This window comes from Mangifera indica, chromosome 2, assembly GCF_011075055.1.
Source record: "Mangifera indica cultivar Alphonso chromosome 2, CATAS_Mindica_2.1, whole genome shotgun sequence".
Taxonomy (NCBI): domain Eukaryota; kingdom Viridiplantae; phylum Streptophyta; class Magnoliopsida; order Sapindales; family Anacardiaceae; genus Mangifera; species Mangifera indica.
In genome coordinates, this window is record NC_058138.1 from 15,274,739 (window position 1) to 15,293,157 (window position 18,419).

The 18,419-nt window shown below is 29.1% G+C and overlaps 2 protein-coding genes across 2 annotated transcripts; one reads left to right on the plus strand and one right to left on the minus strand.

The window, feature by feature from the left end:
- Positions 1–3,792: 3,792 nt before the first annotated feature.
- Positions 3,793–4,947, minus strand: LOC123208593 (AP2/ERF and B3 domain-containing transcription factor At1g50680-like). The gene has a single exon (XM_044626129.1). It carries the CDS (start codon positions 4,945–4,947, stop codon positions 3,793–3,795), a length of 1,155 nt encoding a protein of 384 aa, XP_044482064.1.
- Positions 4,948–9,236: 4,289 nt separating this feature from the next.
- LOC123207470 (protein NRT1/ PTR FAMILY 7.1-like) lies at positions 9,237–12,449 on the plus strand. The gene is made up of 6 exons (XM_044624935.1): positions 9,237–9,439; positions 9,872–9,934; positions 10,057–10,195; positions 10,325–10,542; positions 10,627–11,183; positions 11,351–12,449. Exons 2-6 carry the CDS (start codon positions 9,884–9,886, stop codon positions 12,213–12,215), a joined length of 1,830 nt encoding a protein of 609 aa, XP_044480870.1. The 5' UTR covers positions 9,237–9,439; positions 9,872–9,883; the 3' UTR covers positions 12,216–12,449.
- Positions 12,450–18,419: the final 5,970 nt, after the last annotated feature.

Below are 18,419 nucleotides of genomic sequence, written 5' to 3' on the forward strand. Positions count from 1 at the left end.
ATATGTTTGTTAATTTAATAAAATTGTACGTATTTATAATGACGATATTTTACCACCAGATTAAATAATTTTAAATTAATAATAAAATAATACTTAATAATTTAGTGATACGTCATCATTGGTACGTAAATCATTACTTATTATTAGTATACTTAATATTGCTTTTATAATTTATATTTTATGTTTGGCTATGATTTCACAAAATATAAACAACATTCATGTTTCTATTACAACTACTACAACTCAACTCATTAGTATCTAATATCATAGAGAAGTGCAAGAAAATAAATATATTATACCAATATATGATCAATAAAATTATATATATATTTTTTGTATATAATTTGAATATACAGATAATGTATTATTATATGATTGAATGATTTTAAATTAAAGATAAAATAATATTTAATCACATGATGATATATTATTTATATTCTGAATTTTATATATATATAAAAAAATGTATATATAATATTGCTAATATACAATTAATATACAATATATTACAACACACTTAGCTTTTCACATCAAAATTATTAAGATTTATATATATCTATTTAGTTCAATTTGGATATAACTATGTTATAATTAATTTGTCTTAAATGGTATTTTATTTTATTTTTTCCAAATTTTCTAATCATGAATTATATATGATTTAAAATCAAAATGAAGTAGTCTTGAATACTTAAAACACATTAAAAAATGTTGAAAATATTCGTCAATAAATAAGAATCAAACAAATAATCATCAATTAATCTAAAATAAGAATCAAAATCATCAATCAATCTCAAAAATCAAACAATCCCATCAATCACAAAAATTAAGCAATTAAAAAATTAATTTTTTGATTTTTAATATTTCATTGTATACTAATATAAATACTAGTCTTTTATACATGAATTTACACACATACAACAAATACAATTCATTCATATTTTTCAAAAAAAGAAAAAAAAAACCAAGAAAATAATGCAATCTTAAGCACACAAAATTAATCTATTAGGAGGAGGTGAGCTCTGATACCTACATATATCATGTCATGTGCCTTAATTTGAATATTGAAGTCCGAAGCATCTGAACAATCAAGTAATTAAAATGATATTGAGTATAGTTTACATTTTAATTAAACCTAAAAAGATTAGTTCGAGTCCTATTATCAATTTTTCCTTTTTTAACTATTCTTCAAGAATGCTATAAACTTGAGCAATTGTGAAATAAATTAGAAAAGGAGTTAATAGACATTAATCCCCATGACTCCTTGAGGGTTTCAAAATAATAGAAGGCCAAAAGATTACTTCTTACCTAAGTTTTAATGTAAAGATAAACATATGTTTGAGATATTTTAAAACTCAAATATCTATTCATGACCTAATTTTTATTAAAAATTTTAATTAAAATTAGAGATAAAATTGTTTTTTACCAAAATAATTTAAAAAATTAAAGTTTTATTTATTTTTTAGTTTAAAAATTCACAATTTCCTCCTATTTAAAGTTTTTAAATTTTGAAAAGTGACAATTTTATTCTTAAATCTCTAGATTTTCTTTCTCTCCTCTCCAATGACGATGACCATTTGAAGAAGAGATGAAGAACTTATGACTATCTCCAATAGATTTTTAACAAAAATTGGGCATAAATGGGTATTTAGATTTTTGAAATTCTATAAATGTGTTTTTGTTTTTGTATTAAAACTTGGGTGAAAAATAGTTTTTTGACCTAATAGATGGACCGAAAGACTCTTTTACACCTAAGGTTTACTGAAATGATAAATTTTCATTAGTAATTTTGAAAATTCTAACTATTCACTTATAAACCATACAGGTAATAAAATAGTTAAAGAAAAGGGTATAATAATAGCAATTATACTCCACATTATTAAGTTCAATTTTATAGCCCATTATTTTTATCATGGAAAAGAAGCCGAAAAGGGAGCCTCCGGTCTAAATAGTTTTGATCAGAAGAGAGATTTTTTTTTTTTTTTCAAATCTTTTTTTAATGTTCCATATTTAATTTCTGAATCTCATGAACTATGGCTATTCCTGAAGCCCATCTATTGTAGGAGTAAGATCTTTTTGATTACTGAGAGAAGCTCCTATAATGAGCAGATCCATTAAAAAGCACCAGTAGAGCCCATCTATGTGCACCATTAACACTTGTCTTTCATCTCCATCTTCTTCTTTGTTAATCTGACTACTGAGAGAAGCTCAATCCACATGCTCTTTCAAAGGGAAAAATGACCAAACTCTGCGCCAACGGCAGTCTCTTGACACTTTTAACTGGCCTTCGCCTGGGTTCTGCTCTCAGAGATGTTCGGTACTATTTTTAGTGATTTCGCAGGAGTTTAGTCTCAAATGCGTCGTCGTTTTGTTGTTCAGTTAATCTGTTTTCTTCTCCGGGACCTTCTTCTGGATCCTTCCCTTTCACAATTTATTACCTTGGTCTGATGCAAAAGATGCCACTAAACCCAGTGGTATGCAATTAAAAACATTTATTATCTCCAGAAACAATAACAAAAAATGATGACTGCCTCTCAATTTTAATTTCAGAAACAAAGTTATAATCATTTGAATTTAGAAAATTAAATTATTTTGTTATTAAAAAAATTTGGTAAGTGTCACATGAACAACTATTTCATGGTCTTCCCCCAAGAGACTTTTGAGGGGAACCATGAAATGAACTATATTCTAAAGTATTTTCTTCTGATTCGATTTGAAATATTGTAATATGATGTCACTTATCTATCATTTTTGTGAAAAACTTTTGCAAATTTTTCAACCCACCAAAAGAAGAAAGGTAAATTAATATATTTTTTTTCCTTTTTGAACGTATAAAAATCATGCATGCATTTCATTTGTAGTGGGAGAGACTATTATTGATGGGGCTAATCAATATTCTTGATATTAATTTATGTTCAATTTTTTTTTTCCAAAGAGATTGATTGTTAAAATAATCTTAATCCCAAATTGATATGTCTACTATGAGTAATTTATTATTTTGAATTCAACAATATGATTATATTATAAACTATTCACTTTTTTAATTAGGTCATTCAATTTTTATATATTAATATTGCCATGAGTTGACCTAATTTTATCTTCCAAAAAACCATTGTTCTTCCACAGTATAATTAAGAAATTTATGATGTATAATTTTATCAACTGATGGATGCCACTTGTTTGCAATTTCAACCCTCAAAGATCCAATTAAGGTTTTTTCAATTGAAATAATTTTTTTAAAACTCACATAAGATGGGAGACAATTTTACTATGAACAAATTAATATAAATTGAAGAAGAAAAATAGTCAAATTTTTTAGTGGGAGACAACTTATATCGATATAGATAAAAACAACTGAAATTTCCATCAACACTTATCTGTTTTTTTTTTTTCATTTAGTTTTTGTATAATGTTATTGACTTTATAATAAGTTATATATATATGGACCTATCTTTATCATCTTTCTTTTGAAATTGGCTTTTTTGTAAAGGAAGTGCTGCTTATAGTAAAAACAAGTGGTTTCTTGACTGAAAACAAGTGCTTCTGTTAGCGAATTTGTGTCTTCAAACAGCAAAGTAACGACTTTTGTTCATCAACTACTTCATTTCAGAACAAAGAACAATATCGTGCACTTCAGGCTTTTTTTAAAAAAAAAAAAAAATTCGTCACAAATCAATAGCAATCGATTAGACCAAAATCCTAATCCTTGACCTTTCTTCATGCATGCGTCGCTGTATTGATCAAGCCGTAAAAGCAATCAATCAATGAAGAGTAATTTAAATCAAGAATTAGGTATCATCTTCTAATTTGTACACCAAAAAGCCTAATCCCCTCGCTTTCATGGTCAAAATTTGAAGCAGTCTTCTTCTTCTTATGATCATAATCTCTCAATCCCAACTTTGAATTATAGCTGAAATTGTTAATTTTTCCAGCATTACTATTATTTTGCTCCAATTGCAACTGAGTTTCAAGCCCTAATTCATCGTGTTGTATCACGTCAACTAAAAAGAAAATTTCCCCTTCTTTTTCCTCATTACTATTTGTGCCCTCACAACGATAAAAAGTAATTATATCTTTTTCCTTTAATTTTTTCTCCTTCACAAATCTATTCCACCCTCTTGTAAACACAAAACTCTGGCTGCTTCTCCAAAAACAATATCTAAAATTCCATGGCTTCATCTGTTTATCAAAAAACCCTAATTCTACGTCATCAACTCCTCCATTTAGGGCATTATTTTCTTCTTCATTTTCACTAATATAGGGGAAATATTTCACTGCATATTTCTTTGGAATCACGAGTCGATTCAGCTTACCAACATCACTTGGAGTCAATTCTTTCTGAAACAATTGTCTGCATGAGAATTTTTCATCTCCCTGCACCATTATTTGGTTAAGACTTGCAGTTCCACCACCACTGTAATTTTGATATTCTCTTTGGGATAAATTTCGAAGAAAACTGGCAAATTTCGGTTGGTATGTTCCATCTTTAATCATGTTCAAAACTGCCTCTGTCGTAAATTGGTTTTGGAAATTTGGTTCATGGTTGTTGCTGTCTGTCCATGGGAAATTCCGGTGGGAATCGTTGCCACGAATCTTGATCGCTGCACTGTCATATGCCATTGCTGCTTCTTTCTCTGATTTGAATGTGCCCAGCCAGATTCTTTGGTGGTTGGCATAAATTTGGGCTCCCCAATGCCCATTTTGTTGTGGCACAACTCCTTTAAATTTCACAGCTGACACATTGCTGTAATTATCTCTATTGCTGTTAGAATTACTATTATTATTATTCCTGTTGTGATATTGATGCCGATGCTGAAGATGGAGGTGGTGGTCATTTCTCATTCTCTTGCCGGGAGGCAAAGTTGTAAACGAACTGTTGTTTGAATCTGAAGTTTCGCCATGAACGTACATTTTCGCATTCGAAACCATGCTGGATGCATCTTCTTCCATCGAAAACTGATTAAAAAAGTGATGATGGAGATGATGAGTTGAACTCAAGCAGAGAAGAAGATGATTTTATATATATGAAGGGAAAGAGGTTGAAAAAAAATACAAAATTTTTTGTAATCTGGTAATCACATGATAATGTTCTGTTGCATGAAAATGGTAATGTGTTTCTATTTGGAAGGTGGAGAGTTTCGAAGAAAAAACAAAATTAGGTTAATGTAATCAAACTGACAGAAAATTGAAACAAAATTACTATCCAAAATGCTTCATTCAGTAAATAAGAAAAAAGGTTAAAACAATTTTCATAAAGATGACTTTGAGGAGAGCATTGTGGCTCACATTAGAGTTAGAAGGTTAGTAAGTTGAAACAAACTTGAAATTTTCTTAATTAATTGGCTTAAAATAGATTAAAATGTTATTATTATTTAAAAGTTTGTTACTTAAATAAAAAAATATTTTATATCTCTCAGTACCACACTAATCTTATCAACAAGGGCAGGCTGTCTACTTGTATTTAATTTTTAATTCCATGTAGGACTAATAGTTTTGCTGTTTTTTACTTTTCTAAAGATAAGTTTAATTTATAGTTAACTCGATGAGCAATATTATGTCTACATAATTTAATTATATATATATTATGTCATTATGCGATTGAGTGTTATTTTATCTTTAATTCAAAATCATATAATTACATAATAATATATCATTTATACACTCAAAATTTGTATCAGAAATGTGTACATATAGTTTTATTGTAACTAAATAATGCTATATATACACAATTTTTATTTGGAAGCTTAGAATCATAAAAATATTTCGGATAATGCAAAAATTTTTAAAATGTGAAATTCTAGGTTGACCCTGTCAACAAAATAGTCATTACCATATCAATTTTAGGGGCGTTTATTAATAATACATGTATCAATTAATTATAATATAAATAATTAATAATATTCAAAATAAATAGAATTCTTGTTAGCAATCCTTAAAACAAAAAGTTTTAAATTAAATATGTTTACTTGTTCAAAGTAGAGAAAGGCATAAAAAAAAAAATGAAAAGATTTATTACATTTTGTTCATTTATTATAAAACATTGGCCATGACTATTTCGATCAAATGACATATTTCCACTCTTTCAAATTTAAGAAAACAATTTCTCCTACGTCTGATAAAACCAATGGTTAATTTTAATAGTTGAAAGATATTTATATTATTTTATTTAAATATTATAATAAAGGTGTAATTAATCATCAATTTGTCTTTGAGTTGTAATTAGCTTGTAATTGACAATATTGTAGAGGTGTATTTACCAATTTTTTAAAACTTACTAAACCAAATGGATATTTTGCATATCTATTTCAGAATCATAGCCTTAACGGTTAGTAATATGACACTTATATTACTAATTTGTTACAATTTTTTCATTGTTTTGGGGTGTAATGTCATTTTTAAAACTTTGAGAGGCATATTGATAGTTTAAAATTCTGAAAAAACCCAAACTTTTTTGAAATTAAAAAGCCCCTTAAAATTTTTACCAAAACCCTAACTTTTTCAAAAATTATAGTTTACCCCAAAACATATGATTATACATCACTCACACCTTATTAATATTTGTGCAAATAAATTTTTTTATTATTTTTAATTGATATGATATAAATTAGAGTACAAAAATAATTTAATAATTTTTTTTTTGAAAAATGTTATTTAGTTTAAGGGTTTTTTGAATTATCAACAATTTTATAAAAAAATTAAATATATTTTGTTAATAAATTAAACATACGGGTAAGAAATTAGTTTTTTGAAATTTAAAGGGTAGGATTATCATTTTACAAGTGTGTAGCAAGATCATTTATGTCTTTTTATATTAATTTTGGTTTATTGTTGCATTTGATAAATGAAAAAATCTTTTAAATATTTAAATATGAAAATTTAAGTTATCAATTGGTTGTATGAAGGGATATGTCTGTTCATGTCTTGTTGGTGGATAAACTAGATAACATATCGTATATAATTATTTAAATAGATGAATGATCATTTAATTCAGTTGAACTCTTGTTCCAACTGTTACAGTTTGAATTTCTATATAAGGAGGCACATATCCACACATTATGGTTATCCAACACCCATGATTTTCAGAACTTATCATCATTTGTATCTTGATTTGTGAATTCCAGCCAACAGAGGTTAAAGTCTTGTGACAGCAAGGGCTATTTTCTACTGTGAATTCATCAAGCAGAGTACAAGTAGGAAACTTGTTTCTAAGATCTTTGGTTTAAGTTAGTGATCAACAATAAGAGTCCATGCTAATGTGAGTTATTCATGAACTGATCGTGAAAATACCTAAATGTAACAAATCTTTTATGTTAATTTTGAAATTATGATGTTAAAATTTAGTAAGAGTGTGTAAATTAGAAATTTAAAATTTCGTAAGGTTTAGGTGTGATTAGTCTGTATAAAAAATTAAAATTTATATAAAAAATAAGGAGGGTATTTTGGTATTTAAATTTGAGTTTCGGTTATAGAACCCTTAAAGAGTTAGTCAATTTCTTATATATTAATTGCCCTTATTTTATTGTCTCTTCATAAAAGAAGGGTTTTGATAATTAGACCTAAAATTAGCAGCTAACTAACAATTTCTGGAAACATAAGGATGATTTCTGAAATTAACCCTTCAAAAAAGGATTACGTTAATCAATTATAATCAAATAGACAAAAATAATACTTATAATATTGATTAATCAAAATTTAAATTAAAAAAACAAAATTAAAAGTCAAAATCCCTGACATTCTGGAAGGAGTTAAACAAGCTTAGCGACTTTCACTAGGACAGTGCTTATCTTCTCAACAAACTCCTTATAAAACTCACCCTTCCTATTATATCAATATCCATGCAACTTCCTTATCTTCTAGCTCTATTTTTCACTTCCCTCTTCTTCTTCTCTTAGTCGAATTAGTTTGCATAATTTTTTACATTTTTGTACACTTTGTGGTTAATCTATTTGAGTTATGAGATTGCTTGTTTTCATCAGCTTCTAGCAGAGAGGGATTGGGGCATATTTCTTAGTTGCTGTGTAGTGAAAATTTCTTTGCTCAAATTTTTATCAATAAATGACAAAATTATTCCACCTGTTTTCTTCTTATTTTCTGGCCACTCTAGTCATTTTCAGACCTAGTTTTCCACCTAAAATCATAGACACTCGGTCTTCACCATCCCCGGAGCTTCAAAACCCTAGTTTGACTGTCACCAAGCTCTATAAAAGGTTTGTAACACTTGGTAAATAATTAGGGTTTCGTTTAATTATATTTTCTCACTATTTTGTTACTCTTTGTTGCTTCTATATATCTCTTGTTTCTTGTTAGTCAAGTTTGCATTATTTTTGCGCTTTTTTAATGGTTTTCAAATTCTATTGGTATATTTGAGTTCAATGATTTTGGTTTCTACTAAAATTTTGAATTTAGTAATTTCCGTTAATTTTAATATATTTTCAAGTTCAAATACATTAGAAATTTTTGAATTTAGTGATTTCGATTGCTTTTGATATATTTTCAAGCTCAACTGCATTTGTCTCCTCATTCAAAAAATACAATTATATCGATTTTTCCTTTTTTTGCATATTATTATATACAATTAAACTATGTGTACTCATTTTGAGTATACAAATGAATATATTTAATATTGCTCAGTTTACAAATCTTGCAATTAAATCAAAAGGAGAAATCTTTCAAGTAAATATGATATATTTGACAGTTACAGTTATATCATTTCTATTTCTATTGTTATTTTTTCAAGTAACATAATTCTTTCAAATCGTACTTACTTTCATTAGAAATCTTGTAATCTTTAAGTAGGTAAGTTTTTTTTCCCTATTTGGCTGTTAATTTATATTCAAACAAGATATACAGCCATAAAATTGTCAATACTATAAAAGTATGGTGATAGATAATTACACTTAACAATACAAGTGACATGTAGCCCAAAATAGAATTTTTACATTACAATAAATACGTTATTGTATTCACATGGGCGTTAATAGAAATTCATTTTTGTTTCGTTTGTCACTTTGAACTGACGTAATTAACTATTTCTTTATTTTAATAAGTATGTGGTTTGAAAGAATACTACTTCATACTGTTCCTTATGCTTAGTGATGAAATTGTATAAGTTTCCAGAAGGGTGATATTCAAGGGAGATTATCAGAATCAGAAAAAAAAAAAAAATAGAAATTTGGGTAAAGAGGGAGAGAAATTATATATATATAAAAAAAGCATCATTTTCATATGAAAAAAAAGCTCCACTATCACCAAGATTTTATGCAAGAAATGACTAAGTTTGTGGCACACAGTCTTCTAACCTCAATTTTCTTCAACAAAATTTTCACCCGTGGCCAATATAAATTTCTTTGAAAGTGATACCCCTTCCCTCTCCTCGTCTATATATTTGAACTCTCACTCTCCGTTTTTTATCACCCACAAAACTCATATTATTTCTCTCTAGGTAAGTTTCAATTTCTTAGTTTTATTTTGTTTTCTTAATAAACTACCTGCTCCGTCGAGGTTCCTATAAAAATATATTAGCACATTACTAGTCTTTCTGATCATTAGTTTTTATCATCTTAGTGGTTAATATGCTTTTTATTTTATATATTTAAATATTTTTATATGTTGTTAGAATTTTTATTTGAAATAATTTTTCGCTAATTTTTTGCTATTTGCTTATGATAGTTAAATTTATGAGCAACAGTATGTGCACAAATACTAACATATCACTATGTAAAAACTATCTAATTATAGATGATATAAAATTGTACATATTGTTTGTATACATAGTTATATTACAAATTTATTGTTGACTTGGATATTACTATTTGAATCAACAAAATTGGATAGTATTTGACTTGGTTTTGATTAATATTTATTTTATTTGCAGAACAAACCTCCGATGGCTTCTATGAATTCCCTCAATGTCTCCAACTTTCAAGCTGCCGTAAGGGTTAGTAAACAATTAATCAATTACTTAATCAGAAAATTTAGCAAAATTTTTTTAAAAAAATTTAATTATCATGCAATTAGATAGTATTAATCATTTTTATTATTGTTAACTAATAAAATTAGGTGACAGAAGAAACTGTTCACCTAGAAGCCATGGACAAAAGCAGCTTTAAAGATGCAAACCGCAAAACTTCAGGCACAAGTAAGAAAACCCTTGTCAAGAAGAGAAGAGGTGGGTGGAAGTATGCAGCCCTTTTGCTTGGTAAGCACTTAAAAGAAAGCATTTTCTTATGAGAATCACTTTTAATTTCTTTATGTTATCACAATGTAGAAATTAAAAGTGATTCTGATTATTGTAATTTCATTTCATATAAATGATTTTTATATACAGCTAATCAGGGCTTGGCAACTTTGGCCTTCTTTGGAGTTGGTGTCAACTTGGTCCTCTTCTTAACCAGAGTTCTTGGTCAAGATAATGCTGATGCTGCAAATAATGTCAGCAAGTGGACTGGAACTGTTTATATGTGCTCCCTTATTGGTGCTTTTTTAAGCGATTCTTATTGGGGTCGTTACTTGACTTGCGCAATTTTTCAGATCATATTTGTTTTGGTACGTTGTATCGAAAACTGTAAAATTCTGTTGTTTAACGTAAGCGTCTGTTAATTTGTTGATAGATCTGTGTATCTTGATCAGGGTCTCGGTCTGTTATCGGCATCGTCTTTCTTCTTGATCAAGCCGCACGGTTGCGGCAATGGCGAGCTAGCTTGCATGCCGGTTTCATCGATCTATTCTATTGTTTTTTACTTTTCGATATATTTGGTAGCCTTTGGATATGGTGGACATCAACCCACAATAGCCACTTTTGGTGCCGACCAGTTTGATGAATCAAACCCTAAAGAAATGGAATCAAAAGCTGCTTTCTTTTGCTACTTCTACTTTGCACTGAATGTTGGTTCTCTATTTTCAAACACCATTTTGGTGTATTTTGAAGATTCAGGGAAATGGACTCTAGGGTTCATTGCTTCCTTGGCTTCTGCAGTTTTAGCTCTCGTTTCGTACTTGATGGGGAGCTCCGGTTACCGGTATCTCGAGGCGTGCGGCAATCCGTTAACACGTGTCGCTCAGGTGTTCTTCGCCACCGGGAGGAAACGGCACGTTCCTGCTGCTAATCCTAATGAATTGTATGAACTTGCAGGAACCGAATCTGCCATTAAAGGAAGTAGAAAGATCCTTCACAGTGAAGACTTTCAGTAAGTAATGAATTTCACTTTGCGTATATACTTGGATTTTATAATTCCTAAAAAATTTACTTACTGTTACTTTTATTTCTTCTTTATCAATTTGGTGTCGCTGTTAATTTTATTTCTATACGGAGATTAAATTTATGTTACTGCTTCTTTGTCAAAATTGTGGTCAGATTTTTTGACAAGGCAGCAACAATAACAGAGGATGATCTCCGAGGACCAAATGATCCATGGAGACTTTGCACTGTAACTCAAGTTGAAGAAGCCAAATGTGTCCTCAAAATGTTACCCATTTGGCTCTGTACCATAATTTACTCTGTAGTTTTCACCCAAATGGCTTCCCTCTTTGTTGAACAAGGAGATGTAATGAACTCAAACATCGGAAATTTCCACCTCCCAGCTGCAAGCATGTCCGCCTTCGACATCTGCAGCGTCCTCATTTCCACCGGAATCTACCGCCAGATCCTCGTCCCCATCGCTCGAAAACTTACCCGAAATCCCCGAGGACTCTCCGAGCTTCAAAGAATGGGAATCGGACTCATCATTGGAACGTTAGCGATGGTTGCAGCCGGTGTCACAGAAATCCAAAGGCTCAAATGTGTAACTCCTGGAGAAAAGACAAGTTCTTTAAGCATTTTCTGGCAAATTCCTCAGTATGTTCTTGTTGGTGCATCAGAAGTTTTCATGTATGTAGGGCAGTTGGAATTCTTCAACGGACAAGCTCCGGATGGGATCAAATCCTTTGGGAGTTCGCTGTGCATGGCGTCCATTTCGCTCGGGAATTATGTGAGCACCTTGCTGGTGAACATAGTGATGGGGATCACGGCGAGGGGCAGCAGCCCCGGGTGGATTCCGGATGACTTGAACACAGGCCATATGGACAGATTTTACTTTCTCATTGCGGCGCTTACGGCCGTTGATTTTATGATTTACTTGTTTTGTGCTAAGTGGTACAAGTGCATAAATCTTGAAGGGGATGAGAAGGAATTCATTCAGCAGGAAGAAGCTCAAGAAGATGAGGTGATTAGAAAAGTTTAAGTGATTAATGTTTGGTTGTTTAGCTTGTTTTTAGAATTAGTGGTTAATAATAAATGCATTAGAATATGATCGATGCTCACGATCAGGAAAGCTTGACCTCTAATTAGTGAAAGTTGAAGGTCAGAGAAACGCGTGAAATTAAATTTGAGTATCAATGACCATGTAATTAGGTAGACTTGTTAATTTGTGTTATTGGATCATATTTATGTTGTATTAATTAATATTTTAGTTGAAGACTTTAAACTCTAATTCGATCTAAAATAAAATTAGATTAAAATTTTTTAACTCTAAACTGAATTGAAATATTTTTGGTATTGACGTGATTTGATATGAAATAATCTAAATTATATAATAAGTAAAGTCGTATCACACAATATTTAATGACAAACATGATTTATAGGGAAACAATATACTTTGTCAAATGTCAAGAAATAACATAATTTGTTACAAAATAATACACAAAAAATATTTTAACATGAAATGATATTTTATTAAAATAAAATTGTTCTATTTCAAGTTAATAGTAATAGTTTGTTTATTATCATTTTATATGATCAATTATAGAATTAGAGGTATGTACTATCTGATTTGGTGTTGTAATTTTCAAATTAAAGTAAACAATATTAGGTTTCAAATCAAAGTGAAAAATTACAGTTTGGTCTAATTTGAATTACAATTTGAACTTATTAAAATCATTTATTTATAAATATATATTATTTTATAAAATTAATTAAATTATAATTTTTTAGAACATAATATTAATATGTAAGATAAATATGAAATATATAGGTAATGAAAATTATAAAATAAATATGAAAAAATAAGTTGTATACTTAATTACTTATTAAAAATTTTTATCAAATACAATTTTATATATATTTATATATATATATATATATATATATATATAAATACAGTTTACAGTTTGTTTTAGTTTAAAAATCATTTATACCATATAGGGTTGAATTCGAACCAAACTTGTTTGAGCTTAAGCTTAAATTCGGCTCGAATGAGCTTGAAACGAGCTAAGCTCAAGCCTAAAAGTTCAATGTTTTTGAGCTCCAGCTCAAGCTTTGGAGTGTTTAGCTTGTCAAACCGCAAGCTAAAAATTTTGATACAAAATAACATTATTTTGATCAATATGTATTAAAATAACGTGATTTTAATAACGAGCTAGTTAAAAGCTCGATTCGAGCTTGACTTTTTTGAAACGAGCTAAACCTGAGCTTATTTGAAATGAGCTCGAATTCGAGCTCGGTTCCAAGCAAATCGAACTAAGCTCAAGCTCGACTTCACATTAATCCAACCCTAATACCATAACACAAATTGAAAATTATTTTTAAGAAATTTATCAATTCAAATCAAACCATTTTACAAATCAAATCATAATTTTTAAATAGTTTTATCCAGTTTTACGGTTTAAACTGAATTATGCATACCTCTAATAAGGATAAAACAATAGAATATCATAATCGATAACTCAAATAAGTCTATAACTTTAACTTTTAAATAATACAATTGGTAACCAATTAGATTAACAACCGCTTGCTAGATATTTAAATTTAATTTCTAATCCATATAATAAATGTGCCTATTGTAAATATTAAAACTATTAATAAATATATGACATATCAAACATAATAAGTTCAAATCAATAGTATTTATATCACACCAACAAAAAAAAAAACTAAAAACAGTTTTTTACAATTTTGTTAAAAAAATTATTAAATTAAAATGAATATCTTTAGGTAATGTGAATTTGGTGTTTAGTGATATAATATTAATTTTTTTATTAATTCAAATTAGAGATAAAGATTTAGTAGATTGAAATTATTTCTATTAAATGAAGAAGATAAAATATATCAAAAAATTTTTACCGTTATAATGTCATGTGATATTTTATTTAAAATGTTTGGATTAGTTTAGGTCAATTTAAGTTGGTTTCATGTCAGCCCTAATCCAACCTAATTTTTTAAGGGTTAGTTTGAACTATTTTTCGTATCGAAACTCATAACTCTAATCCTTTTTTTTCGTATTATATTGTGTTGAGTTAACGGGTTGTATTAAATTTCGCCATGTCTATAATTAGACTTTAATTTTGTTGAGATATCATTATTGTATCCAAACTGATTTGATACTAAATAATATCGGTAAGGGAGGATTGCTTTCTTGTAATTAAGTTTTCAAGATTTGGTAGTTCTGATATTAGTGTCTCCGTTCTCCAATATATGATATGTAATCATTTTTCTAGCTCTCAATAAGCAAGTATTGGCGTTATTATAAGGTGAAAGGTGGAAGAAAAATGATATTATATCCGGGTTTTGAATAAAACAATCGTCTTCAGAGATACTGCAATTAACATTATCCGGGCTTGTGGGAAGAGACGATGACCATTATCCGGGTTTTTAGGAAGACAATCATCTTCCCAGATATGAAGACGATCGTCAATTAGAGGAGAAGAGACCATCGGAAGAAAAAAGACGTTCGAAGGGAGAGATCGTTAAAGATGGTGTCGGTGTTGGAGAGGTAATAAGAGATTAAAGAGTAAACCCCTAAGAGGGAAAAATATTATTTTTTAAACCTTTGTTTGGGAGAAATTATTATTTTTTAAGGTTATGATAAAAATGAGATAAAATTTTAAAATTAATAGATTTTGGTAACTTTAACCATCAATGAGTAAGTAAAACGGTTTTTCAAAATTAAAAATGTAAAAATTTGGAAAATGACCAATCCTTAGTTGGGTATAATTCCTTTGGCAACTTGCCTATTAGTTCATAATTTTCATCGTAGTGTTTTCATACCTCACAGACAAACTGCAATGAAGAAAGTGGCAAGACAAAACAACCCACCTGAATTTCAAAGCTAATAATTCTCAAAGAGCCTATCAACAACAGTGTTTGCTGTCGATATGCTGGCACAAATGCAGTTCAGTCACATTAACTATTTCTTTATAATATAAAAAATTTAGGATTTGTCTGGAACAGTTCTATAGATTCTATCATTTTTATCCGTGGCTTTCGATTATCCAATAGAACTTTAATACTATTCTTTGCAATGAGATGAACAGATCTAAATGAACCATTGAAGCAGTACCAAATTCCACAAAGTAATTATCCTTTGCTTTGCTCCTTTCATTTTCAGAAAATGAAACTAAGTTTGGACAGGCAACTATCGTGACAGAATGAGAACTAAGTCTGCGGTCCAAAAAGTCCCTGGAAACTTTAGATTACTTACCTTGAAAAACTATAGTTTTGTTTTGTAAGAACGACACACATTTGGCTATATGCCTCCTTGATCTGTCATTCTCCCTCAAATCGGTGGTTTCCCTCTTTAGTAGAGTAGGGAGTGGCCATATGAAGTCAAATTAACACTGTTCCTTAGGCTAACTTGTCAGCTTTTGGCATTTGGGATAATACTATTTCTATGCAGTAGTATATGCATCCTAGGGCTGCTTTTTCTAGACTCAATTGAATAAACTTTATTCGATTCAGCATGTGATCGATACTTGATGGATTTAAGGGGTTGTCCTGAATTTAAATTAACACAGCTCTTAATTGATGATGTTAAAGTAGAAGCCATTAAAATCAATGCTTTGATATCACTTTTTATACGAAAACTCAGAATTAAAATAATCAAAGCAACATATTAACAATCAATGCAAGAGCAAAAGACCACAAATATTTACACGGAAAACTCAAAATGGGAAAAGCCACAGGCGGAAAGAAGAGAAATCATCAATACTAAAGTTTTATTACAAGGAGAACGAGAGGTTAAAAGCTTTCTATAATATCAACGGCAGAAAACTTAGACCCCAGCTACTCACTTAAACCTCTTGAAAATTGTATAGAACTCACAATTAGAAGAAATTTATATTTGCAATTGAACACTCGTTTTGGAACTTTAGGTCATAATCGTTTTGTCATTTGACATTTTGCCATGATTCTGAGATTTAGATGAAACACCCATTTTTCAATATGGAATGCTTGCTAGCTATTGGAATGTCTTTTCTTTAACCTAGAAAACCTATTTTAGAACTTGAGTCACCATATCCAAATACATTGTTTTGTTTAACTTAATATAACAAATATCATTTGATCTAATAATTGACAAACCCAATTGAATATATGTCATCTAGTTCAACATGCGATAGTAAAAGATATTCAAAGAGAGTTGGCATGAATTCAATATAACATTGTTCCTTGTGCTAGCTTATTAGCCTTTGGTAAAAGCAATAATGCTATTTATTTGCACTAGAAAATGTTGCCAATTTAAGGTTGTTTAACTCTAACTCAACTAAACAGATATTATCTTATCTAATATATAATATTTGAATTATTCGAACTTAGACATTTTGTTACGATATCATGTTAAGATATTATTCAACCAAGAAGCTTAAATTGCTATATATGATTCAATTATGGATTGAACAAATGAGAGAATGAAAATGTGACAGCACTAAAAAATGGAGTCAATTTCTAGCTTTAGAATTATCACCATTACCTCTCATTTACAAGGAAAAGATAGCATATACTTTCACATGAAACATTTCAAACCAGAAGATTATTCTTTAGTGTGGCTGGCAAGCACCACATGGCTTCTCAAGAGCACCAGCAAGTCTCAATTTGCATATCAAATTATCATAAAAACTTTGTAGCAAAACTTTAATGACCTAATATTTGGTTCAATATTCATTATGCTGTAGGGACTCAAATAGTGGCTAGAATATAATCATAATATATTGTCCAAAACTATGATGTGACATAAGAGATTTTGCTTCATATAATCTACCACGAGCCAGCAGCTGCCAGCTTAGAAAGTTGACCAATTGATTTATCAGCCATGTCATGAACTAACATGCAAACCCATCTAGCCAAGAAAGATATCACTCATTGTATGTTTGATTATAATTCTCTAGTGATTGGCCTGTGTCAGGCCATGAATTGGTCAATGGTGCTATTGGCTGAAAATTCAGTCAACGTTTGATGCATTTGGAATGGAAACTATTTAACTTTTGTGCACTTGATATACGTAGAAGAATAATGTTATGTATATATATTTTTGGTATATAATTTAGATGCATAGATGGTATTTTATTATATGATTGAATGTTACTTTATCTTTAATTTAAAATTATCAAATCACATGATAATATATTATCTGTATACTCAAATTGTATATAAAAAATATATATGCGTAGTTTTATCATATGTATAATCAACCTAGGAGGGTAGGCTTGTATGTTGTGCATAAATGCATTGATTTGGCATAAATAGATTGTTTATATGCCTAATGGATGCGCCAAATTCCCCCTCCAATTCATGATACTTATTGAATCATATGATACTTTATATGTTAATTTATACAAATATTGAAAGGGGTTATGTGATTCATATTTTTATGTCAAGAAAGTAACGATGTTAGCATAATATCCTAAAAACATATTTAAAAGGAAATTTAGTTAAAATTTTTTTAGCAATTAAGGAGAAGAGTTGCCCAAAAAACATATTTAGAATGAAGATTTATCTCATACTTAAAAAGAGAAAAAAAAAATAATTGTTGTATTTATTTGATTAAAAAAGGTTCATCTAAATGGTTAAAAAATGCATATGATTTGTTTACGAGGCACAACCTTCTTAATTGAATGAAAATGATGGTTTGAGTTTGAGTTTTGTATCGATCTAAGTTGTACACAAATAATAATAGATAATATGATATAACAATAATACAAATCTAATTTTAAATATTTAATTAAATAATTTTAAATTAAAAATAATTAATTATAAGTTTAAATACCCAATTAAATACTTGAATTGAGTACTAGTAGTATTGTTGTATAATGCAAATTAAAACCAATGAAAAAGTAACTTGACTCTATAAACCTGAGTCAAGTTTGGGCCCAAATCAAACCCATTGGGTAAGATTGAGTAATTTACTATTGGGTTTCTGAAGTACCGCTAAAAATTCTTTGAAATTGGGCCTCTGTGGACAAATGTTGTCCAAGACTACAAATTTTAAGCCAAGAAAATCATGGGGCCATTTTTCATAAATCCTGCTAAGTTTCAGAACACACACACACAAAAAAAGGGAAAATCCTTATCAATTCCAAACTTTTTTGTGAATTATCATAATTATTAAACAAATAAACAATAAGATATAATAATTTTATAATACTTTTATCAGAATATTCTATTCCGTTAAACGTAG